The sequence below is a fragment of the Jaculus jaculus genome, chromosome 13, assembly GCF_020740685.1.
Source record: "Jaculus jaculus isolate mJacJac1 chromosome 13, mJacJac1.mat.Y.cur, whole genome shotgun sequence".
Taxonomy (NCBI): Eukaryota; Metazoa; Chordata; class Mammalia; order Rodentia; family Dipodidae; genus Jaculus; species Jaculus jaculus.
In genome coordinates, this window is record NC_059114.1 from 78696647 (window position 1) to 78716252 (window position 19606).

A 19606-nucleotide genomic window follows, 5' to 3' on the forward strand; every position below is an offset into this window, starting at 1 on the left:
TTGTGAATTCAGCTTTCCCTCCCCTCTTCCACACCCAAACGGTTGAACCTTCAACATTTTTTTTTTAAGTATGGCCTTCAATTTATTTTGATTTTTATAATGGGTAAGATATATGAATCTGATTTAATTCTTCTGAAAATGAGTAGCCAATTTTGGCAAGATCATTTGTGAATATGCTTTATTTTCCCAGTGTATGTTTTTGACACATTTGTCAAGTATCAGGTGGTAATATCTGTGTGTGTGTACTTTTTTGTTTTCCATTCTGCACCTTTTATCAATTCTCTGCTGTATTTGTCACTATGTCACTTTGAGATTCAAATAAACAAATATTTTACATGTTGTATACAGAACTAGGGACTCATCTTTGTTTTTAGCATGTGCAATATGTGTGATGGGGTGTGGGAAGCTATAGTACCTATACATGTATACACAGACACAATGATCTCACAGTCATGTGTCCAATGATGGGGTGTGGGAAGCTATAGTACCTATACATGTATATACAGATTCAATGATCTCACAGTCATGTGTCCAATGCCCAGAGGAGGACTGTGCCTTACTGATTTGTTTGTTGGATATATTTATTTGATGTAGAGTCTCACTAAACTCAGAGCTGCTATTTCCTATCAGAGTGGCTGACCAACTATTTCAAGGATTTTTCCAGTCTCTATTTGCCATAGGACTAAAGTTATAGACTAGCATGTCAACTGCAGTTACTTTCTCACTGCTGAGACCAAGCAACTTACCAAAAGCAGCTGATGGAAGGAATTTTATTATTATTACTATTTATTTTATATTTTAGCTTACAGTCTCCAGGGGAAGCTATATGATAGCAGGAAAAGATGGTCAAGCAGGGTCTGGACATCACCCCCTTGTCAATATTAGGTAGGCAACAGCAGCAGGTGTGTGAGCTAAACCCTGATAATAGGGAACTAGCTATAACTCCTTAAATCTTGCCCCCAGCAACACACCTCTCCCAGCCAGGATTCATCTCCCAACTGAGGACCAAGTATATAAACATATTATTTTGTGGGGTTTCAAGCCACTACATTGTTCCCTTCACTCCCAAAAACACATGACCGACCATAACGTAAGATGCATTAAATCCAACTTTATAAGTCCCCCCTAGATTTTTTTTCTTTTTCTTTCTTTTTTTTTATTTCAATGGTGTTATTTTAAATCAATTCCAGGACAGTTGAAACATACCCATACCCATAGTCCAAGATCTCTTAACTGTGATCCTGTAAAACAAAAATCACTAATGGCACAAAAAAAAAAAAAGAAAAGAAAAGTAAAGAAAAGTAAAGAAAAGAAAAGAAACATTCACATTGCAAAAGTTGGTGATGGACATAGTGAGTAAAGACTGAACTAATGCAAGATGAAAAACAAGCAAGACAGACATCAGATCGTGGAATTCCAAGGGAGACAAACACAAATTCTCTAGGCTCTAATTCTACCCCTCTGTACTATGAAGCTCTTGGTATTATGGCTTTTCAGTAGAACAGAAAATCAATTATTTGATACATCCAGCACTGTTCCTTCTGCCTAGACTTACATTGGTATTTTGGGGGACATCTGGGCTTCTGTGTGTACTCTGGGACTTCTTATTTTCTAGGGAGAGCGTCATTGGAATTTTGATACTTAGTGCATTGAATGAATCACTAGATTCACTTTTCCTAACATGGCTGTTTTCACAATATCACTCCAACTGATCCATGAGCAGGAGCATCTGAACATCTTCAAATTCTTTCTTCAACACATAAGTTTCACTGGGAAAATTTTTCACATCTTGATTAGTTTTATTTCTAGATAATATCAGAACTTGGAATCGTGAGTAGGATTGAGTTCCTGATTTCATTTTGTTGAAGTTCATTATTGGTGTATTCTTGTGCGTAGATTTTATATTCTGCTAATTCACTGGTTTTCTCATGGAGATATTAATGATGTTTAAGTATACAATGACATTGTCTAAAAAGAATAATAATTTCACTTCTACATATATCATTTCTGTACATTTTTTTCTTTTTCTTGCATTAGTACTCTACCTAAGACTTCAAGCATTACATTGAATAGTTCCACAGAAAAAAGCATAACTTCTTTCAGTACTGAAAAGAACAAACAAACACAGAATGCTTTCAAGTTCTCTCATTTGGTGTACTACTGGCTATGGGTTTATCATGGTGAGCCTTTCTTATATTGAAATGTACTCTTAATCCTGCTAGAGTCTTCACAATTTTATCATAATGACGAACTTCTTCAGAGGATTTTTCTTCATCTATTGAAGTGATCATGTACTTTCTGTCCCTAGGATGTTTATATACTGATTCACATTTACTGATTTCTGGATGTTAAAACAATCTTTATTTTCTGCAGTTGAATAAGTTTTATCCTAGTGTATGACCTTTATACATGCTGGATAACTTAGTTTGCAAGTATTTTTCTGAGAATATATTTATCTATGTTCACTAGTAGAATTGCTCAAAATTTATTTTGTTTTATCTACATCTTGTTTTGGTATCAGGGTCACATAAGTTTCCAACAATGAGTTTCCTAGTATTTCTTCCCTTTCTATTTAATAGAACAGTAAAATTCACAAGAGGAATATATGATCCAATGAAAATTAGAGAAGAAAGGATGATTCTTTAAAAGTCTAGCAGAATTTAGCAGAGGGTCTGCCTGCTCAAAGACTTTTCTTTGACCAGAATTCTTTAATATTATTTCTATCTTGTTCTTCATTGTAGACTTGCTTACATTGTTTATGTCCTAGGAACGTAATTTTGGTATACTGCATATTTCAATTAATTTAACCACTTTCTGATTTTTTAAATCCCTTTGAAATTTAAGTTTTCAACATATCCCTAATGGTGTTCTGGGTTTCACTGGCCTTGGCTGTGATGTCCTCCACTTTCATTTCTATATTTAGTTATTTTTCATAGCTCTCCCTTTTTTAAAAAAAATATTAACATTTTCCATGATTATAAAAAAAATATCCCATGGTAATTCCCTCCCCCCACCACTTTCCCCTTTGAAATTCCATTCTCCATCATATTACCTCCCCAACTTAATCATTGTACTTACATATATACAATATCAACCTATTAAGTACCCTCCTCCCTTCCTTTCTTTTCCCTTTATATCTCCTTTTTAACTTACTAGCCTCTGCTACTAAGTATTTTCCTTCTCAGGCAGAAGCCCAATCTTCTGTAGCTATGATCCACATATGAGAGAGAATACGTGGCACTTGGCTTTCTGGGCCTGGGTTACCTCACTTAGTATAATCCTTTCCAGGTCCATCCATTTTTCTGCAAATTTCATAACTTCATTTTTCTTTACCACTGAGTAGAACTCCATTGTATTTTTGTTACTTTTAATAAGAGTTTCTTGAACTACCAGACTGGAGAAATGGCTTAGTGGTTAAGGCACTTGCTTGTGAAGCCTTAGGACCCATACTCAATTTCCCAGGACCCACATAAGCCAGATGCACAAGGTGGCACATGAGTGTGGAGTTTGTTTGCGATGGCTAAAGGTCTTGGTGTGCACATTCTCTCTCTCTCTCTCTCAAATAAATAAAACACAATAAAATATTTTCAAAAACAATTCTAACAGCCAGTTTGTGTCTCTAATGAAACAAAATGCGTGCGTGCTGTTTGTGTAGTGGTGTGCATTGTATAGTGTGAGTGTGGCAGGCACTTGTGTGCCACATGTACACGCAGAAGCAGATGCATTCTCTCAGTGCACAGACCTGTTAGGCCCAGAGAAGGATGGCAGAGTCCCTCCTCTGTCGCTCATCTCTGTATTTACCGTGAGGCGGTTTGTCACTGAACCCAGAGCTGTCATTTTGTTTTTTAGACCATAGGACTAGTGAACACCAATGGTTTCCCTCCATCTGCTTCCAAAAGCATTGGGGTCACAGGTGTGCATAATTGTGCCTTAGTAACCTTCCTAGCAGGTGATAGAGTGGAAGTCAAGTTTGCCCAGATCCTCTTAGTTTGTTCTTGGTTTCAAATACTTAAAGTGTCTGAGCCAGATGAAACTTTTCCTTCATTGTGTATACTGGTAAGTAAACATATATATATATACAAATATATATTGCCACTGCCTCTGCTTTACCTCGAAGATTCCAAGTTGTATACTTTTTTATTTTTATTTATTTAATTTTATTTTTATTAACTAGTTTTGTATTCAGCAAATACAGTCAGTTTGGTACCATTATTAGGCTCATCCGTGACCTACTCCCTCCCCATGGCCTTTCCTTATTGAGGCATATGGGTCATCCACTGTGCAGTTAACCCACAGTTATGGGTAATATAAATGTCTCTGCATATCATGACCCAACATGTGGCTCTGACATTTTTTCCACCCCCTCTTCCATAAAATTTCCCTGAGCCATGTTGGGTTCATTTTTTGTCTGCTTCAGTGATGAGGTGTTGGGGGCCTCTGGAGCTCTGGCTCTCTGATTTGGTAGGAGTTGATTTTTCTCTGTGTTGGTCTCCTTCCCCCTTGTGCTGGTATCCGGTTCATCAGGAAAACATCACCGTTGCTTGTTTCGCCAATTGTCCTTAGTTTCAGTCGGACCCCTTTTTGAGGTTTGTTGGGGAAGCTCTCTCCTTAGGATCTGCATCAATATGAAAAAGAGAAGCAGATTCTCCAACAAAGAGTAAGTTAGCACCAGGAGAAATGAGATAACCCTTACTTTCTTTTTATAGAGAATTTAATAGGTGTAGGCCTTCTTATAGCCCATGATTGATGGTAGCTTAATAATGGAGAGTGGGCTTATGTTTGGATATGGCTCTGACTTGTTTTCAGTTCCAGCTATGGGTCCTGTACCTCTGAGGGGATCAGTTAGCCAAATCAAGAGCAGTTGGTTCCCCACCATGGCTGTGTGCCACTATTGCACTTGTGTGGGCATCACACCAAGTTATTTGCTGCTAAGTAGGTTGGACCATGAATTGCTTGGACAGATATTGGTCATTTCCCCCAGTCGCCCATGTAGCACCTTCTGGCACTAGACACGCTGACTGTCTGGGACTGACTATCTTCCAACTTCCAGCCATGCCGTTCCATTTTATATGTCAACCACATAAGGTGTCTTCAGTCATAGGGTCTTACCACTAACCTGTAGTGGGTCATCAAGTACTCTGACAGAAATCTGTCTGTCTTTTAGGAAACCTTGTAGGTCTCCCTGATCAAAAGCTCATTGTGGATGATGGCCACATACTGGTACTGGGAGTTACAGGTCAGTGTCCACTAAGAGAAGAAGGAAAAAGATAACTAATATACAAGAGTTAGAGAGAAGAGAGAGAGAAAGAGAGAGAGAGAGAGAGAGAGAGAGAGAGAGGAAGGGAGGGAGGGAGGGAGGGAGGGGGAGAGGGAGAGGGTGAGGGAGAGGAAGGGAGGAAAAATGTAAAAAATTAAGGTTAGTATTCATCATACCCTCTCCAGTGTCTTGTGTTTCAGGTGTTCCCTTTAAGGGCCTGGTGAAGGTTCAGCCATTTGGTCTGCCTTTTAGGAAGTAGAGTATTATGGTACCGTTTGGGTCTAGATTAGTGTTTCCCACCCTTTCGATGCCCTCCCCTCCCTCCCCTTCCATCCTAGTGTCGAGTCCACTGGATGCTTGCTGGGTATGTAAGGTATCTTGGGTAGATTTAGGTCAGGTGCTGTAGATGAGTGAGACTATGTGGCGATTTTTTTTTTCTGTGATTGGGTAAGTTCACTGAAAATGATCTGTTACAGGTTCAACCATTTTTCCTCAAATTTCATTGTGTCATTTTTTTCTTACTGCTGTATAGAATTCCATTGTGTATATATACCACATCTTAGTTATCCATTCTTCTAGTGATGGACATCTGGGTTGATTCCAGATTTTAGCTATTAGGAATTGAGCCACTACAAACAAGTTTGAGCAAATCTCTCTGGCCTGTGGTTTGGATGTTTTAGGTTAGATGCCCAGTAAGGGAACAACTGCGTCTGTTGGTATCTCTATAGTAAGCTTTTTCAGAAGTCTCCACATTGCTTTACAAAGTGGTTGTACCATCCTATATTCCCACCAACAATTTGATCTAGATTTTTAAGCTCTCTAAGTGTTCAGGGACCCATTGGTTATCCAATGGTGTATTCTTCACTCTTCTGTTTTTTATTTTCTGTATTTCTCTTTGTATAGATGTAATTTTTATCCATTTTGATTGGATAAGATAGAAAAAATTTCTTTGATTCCAGCACAATTGTTTATGAAATAAAACAATAGCTAGGGTGGCTGGTTTGAAGCTTTTAAATGTTTGATGTATTTAGTATGGTCTTGTTGCTTAAACCGCATTACTACTACCATGAGGTAATTTCAATGGAAATAAGATATTTTGGGACCTTGTTTGAAACCTAGGAAGGTTTAAAAGATTTATTTATTTATTTGAGACAGAGAAAGAAAGAGAGAATGGACATGGCAGGCCCTCTAGCCACTGCAACCAAACAAACCGCTACACCATTTCCCCAGCCCAAACTTCACTTTTAATTGGGAGTTCAGACATTTGCTTTTTATTGATGTTGGGTTGCTGATTTCTGTGACTTTGTGGGTTGTGATTCTGGTTGGTTGAGTTATTGTGAGTTCTTTTATTTCTACCTTCCTTGTGTTAAAAGCTTGCTCATTTCATTCTTCCCTGATATGTGTTTGTTCATCTATTCGTATGTTGACTTCTGTTCTTTAAAATTTTTTGTTGTTCATTTTTACATATTTGTTTGAGAGTGACAGTCAGAGAAAGAAAGAGATAGACAGAGAGAGAGAGAGGGAGAATGGGTGTGCCAGGGCCTCCAGCCACTGCAACCGAACTCCAGACATGAGCATCCCCTTGTGCATCTGGCTAACGTGAGTCCTGGGGAGTCCAGCCTCCAACGAGGGTCCTTAGGTTTCACAGGCAAGCACTTAACCACTAAGCCATCTCTCCAGCCCTTTACTTCTTTCTTGTGCTCTTGTTGTCAAAATTATATTTTTTCTCTGCTTAGGGTGCTTGCTTCAAATTATCTTGTGCAATGTTGTCTTGGTGTTCATGAATTACTTTACTTTGTCTTTGTTTTGAATTGTCTTTGTTTCTTCATTGATTTTAAAAGACACATTTTCTAGAGTTATTAATCCTGATTATTATTTTACTATCAAAGCTTGAAATATGTCATTCATGGCTTTTCTAGCTTTAGGTTTTTCTAGCTTTTCTGATATAAGGCATGTTCATATTCTTATATGTTTTTCATATATATATATATATATATATATATATATATTGGATTTTAATCTCTAAAAACTTTTAATACTGTTTCACTGTTTTGTGCTTTATGCACCTTGCTTATAATGGGTCATTGAGAAACTGTTCTCTGGTCTTGTCTATTTTGCTCTCTCGATACCTGTTATGCTTAGGTGGTATTTTTTTTTCCTAGTTTTGGGAAATTTTCTGCTGCAATCCATTAAATAGATTTCCAAAGAATTTTCTTCCCTTCTGTCCCTTCATTTGTTCCTTTCTTCCCATCTTTCCCTCTATCCTTCTTCCCTGTTTCTTTCTATTCTCAGAAGCTTCTTCTCTCCATTGTTATCTTTGAAGCTTGAGCTCTTTGTCATATCCCAGAGATTTTAGAAGCGTTATTCTTTTAATTCTTGATGTCTGAATGATACTTGGTCTTATCTACTACTCCTGATATTCTTTATCAGCTCCTTTATTTTTTGCCTAATCCAGCTGTTTCTGAGCGAATAAGTATAAAAGATCAGTAAATTGTATGGGCACTATGCCAGGGCTACCTTCCTTTATTTCTTTCTTTTCATTATATACTCTTTGATCACAAACAACTGCCTGTAGATATTTTTGTTAAAGCATTCTGTAGGTTTTAGGAGAAAAGTCTTTGCAGAAGTTTTACATGCAGATTGTCCACAATACTTATCCATGTAAGCAGATCAATAAATCATCCCTCAAAAGGAGTTACATCAGTGACTTACTAATGGTTTCCATTGCTTGCGCTGACTGTAGACAAGATGGCCTTAGAGCGTTAATGTCTGTGGCTGAGCTCAATCACAATCTCTCATTCTGACATCCTGGCCACTTTGTTCATGAGCCCATTGGTTAACCCCAGAGTTCACTGATTGTTTTAGTTTTCTCACTTAATAGCAAGAATCAGCCTTAGGAAGGAAGCATTTATTTTAGCTGACAACATGCAGAAATAACATCTATCATGATGGGGAAGACATACTAGGAGGATGTGAGGTGGCTGGTCACATTGTGTCTGCATTCAAGAAGTAAAACAGAGACAGTAAATGAATTTAGGGTATAAATCCTTAAGATCTGTCCTGAGTGGCACACTTCTAACAAGATACTACTTCCTAAAGTATGTACAAGCTGGCAAGACAGTCCAGCCATTAAAGCCAAGTTAGTGAAATGCATGAGCCTATGTGACTCATTTCATATTCAAACCACCACACTAGTACAAAAATTAATCTACATCAAGATTATGGCTCAATAGATCTACTTAACTATGAAATTCTAGGTGCCGACATGACTGGTTCAGTGCATACACTTTGCAGACAAAAATTAGGTACTTTTCTTTTGCCCAGTCAGAAAGATATAACTATACAAATCTTCACCAAATATCCTTATAGGAAATGCGTAACCATGTTTCTTAAAGATAATACCAAAATCATTAACTACAGGCTGCAAATTAGAATATAATAGCTATCTGGGTATTTCAATTTCATTTAATTTACTTGTGCTTTTAGTGTCTGCTTAGACCTTATTTCATATATATGATTTCCACTGGATGAAGCATTCTAAGGTCTGTGACATGATATGTCAGAGACTTTATAGTCCATGGTTTGAAGGGAGCCAAGATCTCACAAAAAATTGGCAACCGTCATGGAAGTATTCAACCTCGAACCTTCAGTGACACATCTAAATCTACTTCCTGAAGAAAAATTATCTGCAGTAAACAATGAGTCTTTGGGACTGGACGGATCACTTAGTGATTAAGGCATATGCCTGCAAAGCCAACCGACCCAGGTTTGATTCCCTGGGACCCATGTTAACCAGATGCACAAGGGGGTGCACATGTTTGAAGTTTGTTTACAGTGGCTGGAGGCCCTGGTGTGCCCATTCTCTCTCTCTCTCTCTTTTCCTCATGTCTGTTAAATAAATAAATGAAAGTATTAAAAAAATCATGAGTCATTGGTCCAATACCCTAAGAAATAGTCTACCTGAGGAAGATATGATAAGACCAACTTACCTGAGCAAGAATAATCTTCTTTGCTCATTCTACTGATTTCAATGCTATTCTCATGTAGAAACACCCTCAAGAGCAAGCCTAGGCTAACACTTCAACATATATCTAAGCATCTCATGACAAAGTCAGGTTGCCACATACAAATAACAATCAGGGATACATTTTAAAATTTTGACTTCATCATTACATTCAGATTTGTATATGCAAATATCTAAAAATAACATTGTAATAAAGCAAAAAATCATGCATTTCACAAATCAGAATAAACATTTCATATTTTTAGCATTCATTATGATTTCTAGGATGGTTTTTCAAGATTGAATAGCTAAATAAATTGTATCCTAAGAGGAAAAGGTGGTTTCTGTAGACTCAAAGAAAAGATGATGTTTGGAATCAATCTTTTAAAGGTACATTACATAGATGATTATATGTTATAGAGAATTTTATAATTTAATTAGTTTTACTTTCAGTAATTTTAGTAAATTAAAATGAATATAATGAATTAAACTACAGACCATCTTAACATAGTAGTGACATCTTTGTTGGATGGCAGCAGAAACAGTGATTGTGAGATTTTAACCTTAAAAAATAATATTAGGTAAAAAAATATGCCCACATGTACTAGAAAAGTGCAGAAGAATATGGATGGGTACTAAGTTACACTTAGACAACAGCAGGAAGCCAAGACGTTCTATTGTATAGGAGGATGATTTTGGAGAACAAGGCAGGGTCCTTTTCAAAAAGACAGAAGGAAGGACTTTGAAAATTTTTATATAAGGAATTCAAAATATTAAGTGAGACCATCCCAACTGAGAAAAGGTAATGTGCTTTAACTATTCTTCTGATTTCAATACCATTCTCACACAGAAACTCTCCCATGATCAAATCTAAGGTAGGTTTGTGCATGCATAGACATATACACAGTGCTCAACTGAGTTGTAATTTTTTAAAATTTTCATTAATTTTTGAAAAATGTCAATCCCTTAAATCGTGGATATGATAAATTTTAATATGTTTAATAATAGTGCATTAAGCTTCTAAAATGGCATCTTTAAATTTAATTCTATTTAATTCCAAGGTCACTGTGTAGTTCAGAATGCTCTCAAATGTAAGATCCCTCACCTCAGTGTCCCAAGGGCTAGGATTAGAAGTCTGTCCTACTATTTCTAACTAAGAATTTTTGTTATAAATTTTATAAAATGTGCACACAAGATATTGTGTCAAGTATGAGAGTATATTAGCAAAGATTAATTAATATATGTTTTCTTTATAGTAAAAAATATAATGTTAACCATTTTCAATATTTAATTAAAAAGTTAAATTAAATACTTTCATGTTTTAATATTCTTAATTCCATGATTTTTTAATGCATATAATATATATATATATATATATATATATATATATGTTTATTTATTTATTTATATAATATTTATAATTTTAGGGATCAATTTCCTTTGGTTTATTAAAAAATGTGTACATTACGATACCTACCATATTTAGCTAAACATTTTTCTATATTCCTCCATATTTTCAAAAGACAGAAAAGTGAGTTGTTTTAATAAGTGTGTAGAAATGAATCTAAGTATTATGTATCAACATATCTATTAGTATGTAATTACATAAATTAATTTTGTGTGATATGAATGTATAATCAGTTTTCTATGAGATATGTATATCATGCTAATATATAAAATGTATTTTCAAATAAAGACTGAAAATATAATCCCACAATTATGTTAAATACATTAATGGGGAGGGCCATAAACTACTTCTCATTTGCATAAATTCATACATTCGAATGCATTTATTGAGATTATTACAATAATTTAGTACTACTCATCTTATTGATTTTAGCTGATTATACTTAAATGGGTATTGAATTTGCCCCAAAGGAAAATTATAATTTTTTTTTGTTAAATTACAATATCAACATTTGATTCCTATATTCTTGGTGCTAAAATGTACTTGACAATATAAAAAATTCACATCTCTGATGCTTCTTTCTCTATTGATGTACATATAGAAAAAGTAGAGAAAATATATACAGAAAAAATTCTATATAATTCCTTTCATGTATCCTTCCTATTTGTTTTAAGAAATATATAAATTTATTCTTAAAATGAATACAACTCATTTAAAACTTTAAAAAGTTTAAAACTTTAATATAATATAGTCTTGTTAATTATATCAAGTATTTAATTATACTAACTACATTTGGTATGTTTAATATTAAATAGATAAACTATATTATGTTTATTAAGCTATGAATATGTAAATATTTAATGTTAAATATAAATATGTTAGTTATATTATAATTAATAATGTAACATACTCAAAATTAAAATTATATTAAATATACAATTTATTAACATATGAACCTATGATATTATTTTTATGAATGAAACCCATGTGATAATACTCTCTACACTGCATTTAATACAAACATAATATTAAAACTTTACTATGACTTTCACTCAACAATATATATCTATGTCATGATCATAATTATTAGAGATGATTCAGTTATATATTAATTAGCCCAATCAGATAAGGAAAAGTATGAAGTTGATAATACAATATTTTACCAATTTAATAACATTTGAAAAACATATTTTTTTTCATTTAAATTACATTTGTTTAACTCCTCCTAGGGTATACTGTAGGCTATCATTATTAAATATAAATGTATTTACCATAAATAGCTTTACAAGTGCATTTATAAAGATATTTATTTAAATATATAATAAACATATTTAAATATAATTTGTGTAATAATTCACGTAATAAAATATTTTAGGCTGGAAGTAATTAAAATAAATTCATTCATATATACAGCTTTAAATAAGAGTTTTAGGATTATTTTATTTATGATAAAATTTTGATATAACTAATAAATTATAATCATTTTATATTTGAAAAGTTTCAGTTAAAATAATGAATAATCATTTATTGTTCAAGAAACACATACTGAATGATTTAAAACATATGCTGATAGTACTCTAATGTATTTTAAAGTATGTTGACCTTAATTACCAATTACACCAAGTCTTCTGTGTATCCTGAGAGCGAGTGATGGATTTGTGATGTGGAAATACAAAGCAGGTTCTCTTCACCTTATTCAAAGAATTTGTCCCTCACAAGGGACTATAATAACTGGATAGGACAGGAAATAAGAAGAAATTAAGAGAGATGGAAGGATGGAAACAAACATATGCATATATCAGGTAGAAGCAAATAGAAGCCACTAGGAAAACAAAACATGCTGTTTATCAAATACAGATGTGAGTGGAAAGGTGTCATAGATACATCCATAACTGAAGGGTAGAATTTTGGATACATATATAGCAGAGTTAAAGAATTTTAAAAAAGGATAGGATACTTTAAATTAGTATTATACTTTATGATACTATAAGATTAGATGAAAAGCTGACAATAAAAGCCAACCCATGTGCCCAGGTATCCTTCTTTGATTTAGGAGGTTTTAAATTCCTTCTTAAACTTTGTGCCTTGTTGCTGATTATTACCATGACCATCATGGTAATGTAGGAAAATCTCTCTGTTAGTACGAAACATTGTTTCAGATGGGCCAGGAGTGGAGGCATCATGAGGAAATGGTTGTTGTGTTTTAGGTAAAATATAAAGGCAGGAAAGCTCACTATTTCAGCCTAACCAGGTAGATGGATCTCTAGGCTATTTCTCAAAGATATGCAGAGGGTGGTGTGATCATTTTGATGGTGTTAGGAGCAAAGAACGGTAATAACATGAAGCAAGTTCATTGATTTGTTGAATACCATAAAAATATTAAAGTAGAAAATTGAAAGATGAAATAGAACTGTGAAAAAAGAGATGGGGCAGGATATATGGGGAACTGTGAAGTCTGTGATGGAAGCCAATTTAAGAATAGGAGACTGTTTAAGGCCCCAATTTTATTTAATGTATACACTTTTAGCAAATTAGATTGAACAATGTGCTAGTATTATATTAGTCTTCCTCCCAAACTGGAAACTTTTAACTTTTTGGGTGATATCAAATTCTTTTCATCCTTCCCTTGTAAATATATTGACCAGAGAAATAAAAATATGTGAGAGACCAGTTTGCTGCTTGCCTCCACTTAATAATTCTGTGTTAAAAATACATCAAACACACATATACAATTACTTTCGTTAATTAAATTTTTATTTCAAATTTCAGAACAGCGTTAGTATGGCCAAAGATTTTTCCAGTTTTTGAAAATACCAATTGTTTAGCTTTCTGTATGCATACATATGTCATCATTATTATTATCATTAGTTATTATTATGCAAGGGATTAATCCCAAATCCTATTACAAAAACCTCCTACTATATTCTACAACTAGCTCTAAGCTTTCTTGATCAAGGAGTCATTTTTACAAAATAAAGTGTACTTAGGAAAAAAAAATCCCAAAATTTTCTTTAAGACATGTTTTATATCAACATAAATGAATCACTTATTTTCTGATACTTAAAATTGAAAGTGGCTATGTCATTTCTCCCAAATAAAAGAGTAGACCAAAAAGTAGCCTTCCAAAGTCAGGTGGAAATTGATCCATGAATTTTAAATTTTCCCACTCTCCCATTGTTTCCTTAAATACATACCCAAGTGCTTTTACAATTTTATACTGAGAAGGGAGAAAAACAGGTTGGAATATTTCTCATAGACTATAATATGCAATTATAATAAATTTGTATGTTATATTTGAGTTAGTTATTTTAAATTTAGTTATTATTGATTTTCTATACACAAACATAGATTGCTATATTTTTTCTATTTTAATGCACTAGAAGTTTAAATTGTGGTAACATCCTTTTGATACGTATCTCTGAAATACTGTGGTTTGAAATAATTGTATGTTATTTCTTTTATTTTAAATATATTCCCTTGTGATAACCAAAAATAACTATTTAAAATTTATTCCTAAAATATTTAACATTTACTTTATCCAATTGATATCTAAGATGCTCTTTAAGATCTCCATTGAAGTGGTATTGAATGGAAACACAAATTTGCCAAATAACTTTTACTGCAATAACCATCCATATATTTACAGAATTCTTCTTTTCTACCTCTTTGAAGCTTCACACTGACCAAGATAAAGGAGATGGGAATTTAAAATACATTCTGACAGGAGACGGGGCTGGCAATCTGTTTGTAATAGATGAAAATACAGGAGACATCCATGCGGCCAAGAAATTAGACAGAGAGGAGAAGTCCCTGTATATCCTTCGTGCCAAGGCTATTGACAGAAAGACTGGAAGACAGGTGGAACCAGAGTCAGAATTTATCATTAAAATTCACGACATCAATGACAATGAGCCCAAATTCACAAAAGACGTGTACACCGCCAGCATTCCTGAAATGTCCGGAGTTGGTAGGTATATACCAAGCCATTAAATTAACTCCTGTACTGTTTTGCTTTGATGTGTTTATGGTATATATCCTTCTTCAAGGTAAGAGGTATATCTCTTAATTATCAGTATAAAGTTACTCCTTTCTAATTATCATTCAGTCTAAATATCTTAATGTGCCTGCAATGGTACAATTTATTGAAAACAGTTATATGATTTCATTGTCATCAACACCTTGACCCCAGTGTTCAAATGATAGTCAGGTAGAATTTATTGTTTTCCAAATGAAAATACTAACAGTGGCAGCAGCTTAGGGAAACTTTGATTACATTATGTGGGGAATAAGAGTAGTGCTTCATTTGACATATTGCTTCCTAAAAATTTCTTTATTTAAAGACAGAAAAGAAAAATATTATTTTGTTATTAAAAAAGTTTATCTTTAGGCATAGAAGATAAAGGATACATCCCCATCATATTAATTAGGAATTCAGAATTCAGAAAAGTTTAACAACTGAATTAAGATCAAATACCTTGAAAGCATAATATTATTCCAAGATTTCGACAGTTTATTTTTCTATATTTTATGATACTGATCATTGGCTTTCCATGCATACTGAAAAAAAAGTTGCTCTCTTTTTTTTTGAGTTCTCACAATTTTAAATATCACTTGTTAAATATACAAAATGCGTACCTGTATTTGGACTACATGTAACTCTATTAATATTAAATTGTTACATATCATAACAAGCACTGACTCTCAAGTTTTAAAATACTTTTGAGTAAATAGTGATCAAATGTTTTTAAAAGTTAAATATGAAAGGAAATTTTGAAATTTAACATGAGTTATTAGAATATTAGTTCAAAACCAGTTTGATACACACACACACACACACACACACACACACACACACACATATATATATATAATTATTTCCATTAGATTTTTTGGCATCTTAAAAATATTTTATTTGGGCTGGATAGATGGCTTAGCAGCCAAGACATTTGCCTAGAAAGCCAAAGCACCCAGTTTCCATTCCCCCAGACCTACACAAAGCCAGATGCACAAGGTGGCACATGCATCTAGAGTTCATTTTCAGTGGCTAGAGGCTATGGTATGCCCATTCTCTCTCTCTCTCTAATAAATGCATAAATAAATATTATATTTATTCTTTAATAAGAAAGATTTTCTGTACTTAGAAAACAGCACAATGGAGACACCAAAATATTTGAATGTAAGCAAATTTGATTATGATTGATATACACTGAATGTTTTCTAAAAGTTTGAAGCATTATTCACTTTTTAATAAAATGAAATATTGCTTTCACAGTTTACTAAAATTTTCTACAGAACGTTTTATGGTAATTATTCAATCATGTTTATTTATTATCTTTTATTCTATAAATTATGATTAGGTATCTACCAAATTCAAATGAGGACCTTCTCATATAGATTATTGGAAAATCTATATTCTATTAATTTTTATTGAATACCTAACTATATCAATACTGATGCAATTTTAAAACTTTAATATGCTTTGTAAAGTCCCTTTACTGATTTACTGCTTATAAATTATATATTATCATATGTTACAGAGAATTTAGGACTTTCATGTATATATATAATATATTTCATGTATATAATATATATAATCACCATATATCACCTGTACATTAACAGTTTAAACATATACATAAGTAAACAATAAAGAATGCAAGTATAATTAAAACAATATATAATTTCCATCAAATATTATTATGATTATGTGTGATTTTCATTTAAATAAATAATTTAAACTTAAAAATATTAACTTTTAAAGAAATGCTAATGAAATAAACTAAAAATTTTTGAAATCTTAAATGATCTGCAGCCAACCTTTTTCTTCTATTGTTTTATTAAATATTTGTTGTATTTTAACTCCTGTGGCAACCAAGATCCTTGACTTTCCCTCTGTTTTTGTTTTATTCTTTGAAAACCATAGTTTATATTTCATTTTAAAATTGTATCCCTCATTTTCTATTTAAATTAAATTATTTCCATGACCTCATGAAATCTAAATTGCATTTATACCTTTTGATTAGAAAACACAATGCAGATGATGTGGAAAGATATATATTTGTGGAAAGTGAGATATTCTGTTTTTGAAATGATAATGGGAGATCCTGACACATCATAGTTTGTATTGCTGGTGAGCATACTAGTTAGTAAAGATTTTCCGGTAACTTTCAACATTTGTTTTCAATCATCTCTATACAAATTGGTAGTGTATATATTTTTGGTTAGGATGCATAAGTTTTTAATTTCTGCTTATGTCCCTAAGTGTACTCTAAAAGACCTATCGAGGCATCCATACCAAGAGAGTTTCCCATTAGGAACACACTTGTAGTTTTCTTTCACAAAACAAAACTGAGCTCTCTTCTTAATATTTATCTCAATGACTGATATATTATTTGTTGGAATTTACACAAATATATAGACAGAAAATTTGAGAAATCTCCATTATAACTGAAACAACCTTATGAGTGAATAATATACATGGAATATTAAAATAGATAACAGGTCTATATGGAATTTTCCTTGTCCTCAAGAATGATGAAATTAAACACCTAGAATCAAACCTTTAAAAATTATTTATAATATACAAACAATGTTGTATCAACCTATTTTGACCATGGAAGTACACTGTACACTTCAGCTGAAGGTAATTTTAGCACTAGGCCATGAAACTCTATACTGTTGTAGAACAATTTTAAAACATCCATCAGTATATTCTGCTGTATTCATTTTATTTCCCAAAGCTATCATCTTTAAATCATTTTACTTTGTAAAACATGATTCCTGTCCATTTAAATTATTTTAATTTTGTAATATTAAATTAAAAGCAAAATATTGATAATGTATAACAATCATGTGGCACAGTAGTGTCTACTTCTTCACAACTTCTATATGTTACTGATTTACAATTTAACACTAAATAATTGATACTATAGTACCTAAATATATATAATTACATATGAGGTATATCATGAGATTTAATTATACCAATTTTGTAGTACATACTTTACAGATTAGGCATAGATACTAGGTAATTAGGTACATTTATATGTGACCCATACACATGCACAAAATGTTCAATTATGTTATTTTAAATATTTGTTTAAGTTCTAAGATTTTCCCAGGCCTTCTAATCAGGAAATCAAAAATGTACAGTGTTATTTTATGTTGCTTTATGTGATTCTTCATAGTAGCAATACATTTTTTTGTTAGCTTATAAAACACAGCACACTCACCAGTGTGAAAAGTAACACAAGAGTCAGAAACATTGGACTTGACTTGGCACACATTCATTTAGCAAGACGTGTACTGATTGCAAATTTTATGGTTGTTGTATTCCATGATAATTGGTAGTCCTTCCCCACATTTAGATTAACATAACACTTCAATTCATTAAATTTATCCCATTCATCTATGTTACAAAATACATACTGAACAAAAAATGAAGAATTTTATTTTAGTTTAAGAATATAGTGAGAAGTGATCATTTTGAGGTCATGTTGTGTATTTTTCAGAAAAAAAAAAGTGTTTCAAAATTGGAAGTATTTACAGGTATCTGTCTGGGGTGGGTTCAATGTAGGCACATCTGTTATACAAGTGACAGCCACAGACGCTGACGATGCTAACTATGGAAACAGTGCCAAAGTGGTCTACAGCATCTTGCAAGGGCAGCCGTATTTTTCAGTGGATCCAGAGTCAGGTAAGAGCATCAATGTCTTGTTCAGTTTCTCTTCACACAGTGTCTGCATGCACCATTGTTTTGGGTATGTTCTTGTCTCTTTCATATGAGTATTTGTGTCACAGTTATTTGTGGAAAATGAAAGCAGACTTCCTAAGGTTACAATCTGTTTGACTTCTTCTATTTGAATTACTTATTGAGCTTACATTTGACATAGTTACAGCAATATTTCATGGAGAACACATATTCCAGAAACAAGACATTAGTTAAAGTTTAAAGACTTGGTTCTCAGTACCAGGCATTCATGATGCCACAGTGATAACCTATGCCCTCACTGGAGAGGGCTCTTAGAGGATTGGGGGAGGGAAAGAGGGACAAAAAATAACCTCATGGGAATATAACAATTTTCAAACACAAGCTTGGTTATTTATCAAGAATGTTAACTAAAATGATATTAATGAAAATAATATTTATATTGATTTAAGAAAACCCACTCTATGAAGGAGAACCTATTGTAGTAGTGTTCTTGCTTGGGGAATGCTGCTAAATTGGCAATGAAGGCCATGTTTAAATACATCAGGAAGTCATCCTCCTGCTGTGATTCACTTCTGTAAATAGATTGTGCATAGCATAAGTTGAATTCAAAAGTCAACTGAAAGTTTAATCCTCCTCTTTTTTTTTTTTTTTTTTCTTGAAAGGCATAATAAAAACTGCATTACCAGACATGAGCAGAGAAAACCGAGAGCAGTACCAAGTGGTTATTCAAGCCAAAGACATGGGTGGCCAAATGGGAGGCCTTTCTGGCACCACCACAGTGAACATCACTCTCACAGATGTCAACAACAACCCCCCTCGATTCCCTCAAAGTAAGAATGACTACTGTGATCATATACTTGAAAACCCGACAGACAACCCACCAACTCTAGTCTAAAGTCTGACCTTCCAATGCTAGCATTCACAAGTAAATTCATGGGCTAGGGAGATTTCTCAGAGGTTAAGGAGCTTTCCTGCAAAGCAGACCAGCACTGGGTTGATTCCGAGAACCCACAGAAAGCCAGATGCAGAGAGTGGTGCATGCATCTGTAGTTCATTTGCAGTGGATGGTGGCCCTGGTGTATCATTCTTTTAATCTCACTCTTTCTCTCTATTCCTCTCTCTCTCTCTCTCTCTCTCTCTCTCTCTCTCTCTCTCTCTCTCTCTCCCTCTCTGCTTGCAAATAAATAAATAAAATACTTTTAGAAAGTAAATTCATGTCTCAACCCC

The 19606-nt window shown here is 33.3% G+C and overlaps 1 protein-coding gene across 1 annotated transcript in view; it reads left to right on the forward strand.

The window, feature by feature from the left end:
- Cdh9 (cadherin 9) overlaps positions 1-19606 on the forward strand; it is a 130570-nt gene that overhangs the window by 90677 nt on the left and 20287 nt on the right. The window contains exons 3-5 of the mRNA XM_004652528.2: positions 14341-14635; positions 18245-18364; positions 19042-19209. Coding sequence (XP_004652585.2) covers positions 14341-14635; positions 18245-18364; positions 19042-19209 — 583 coding nt within the window. The remainder of the gene's footprint in view (positions 1-14340; positions 14636-18244; positions 18365-19041; positions 19210-19606) is intronic.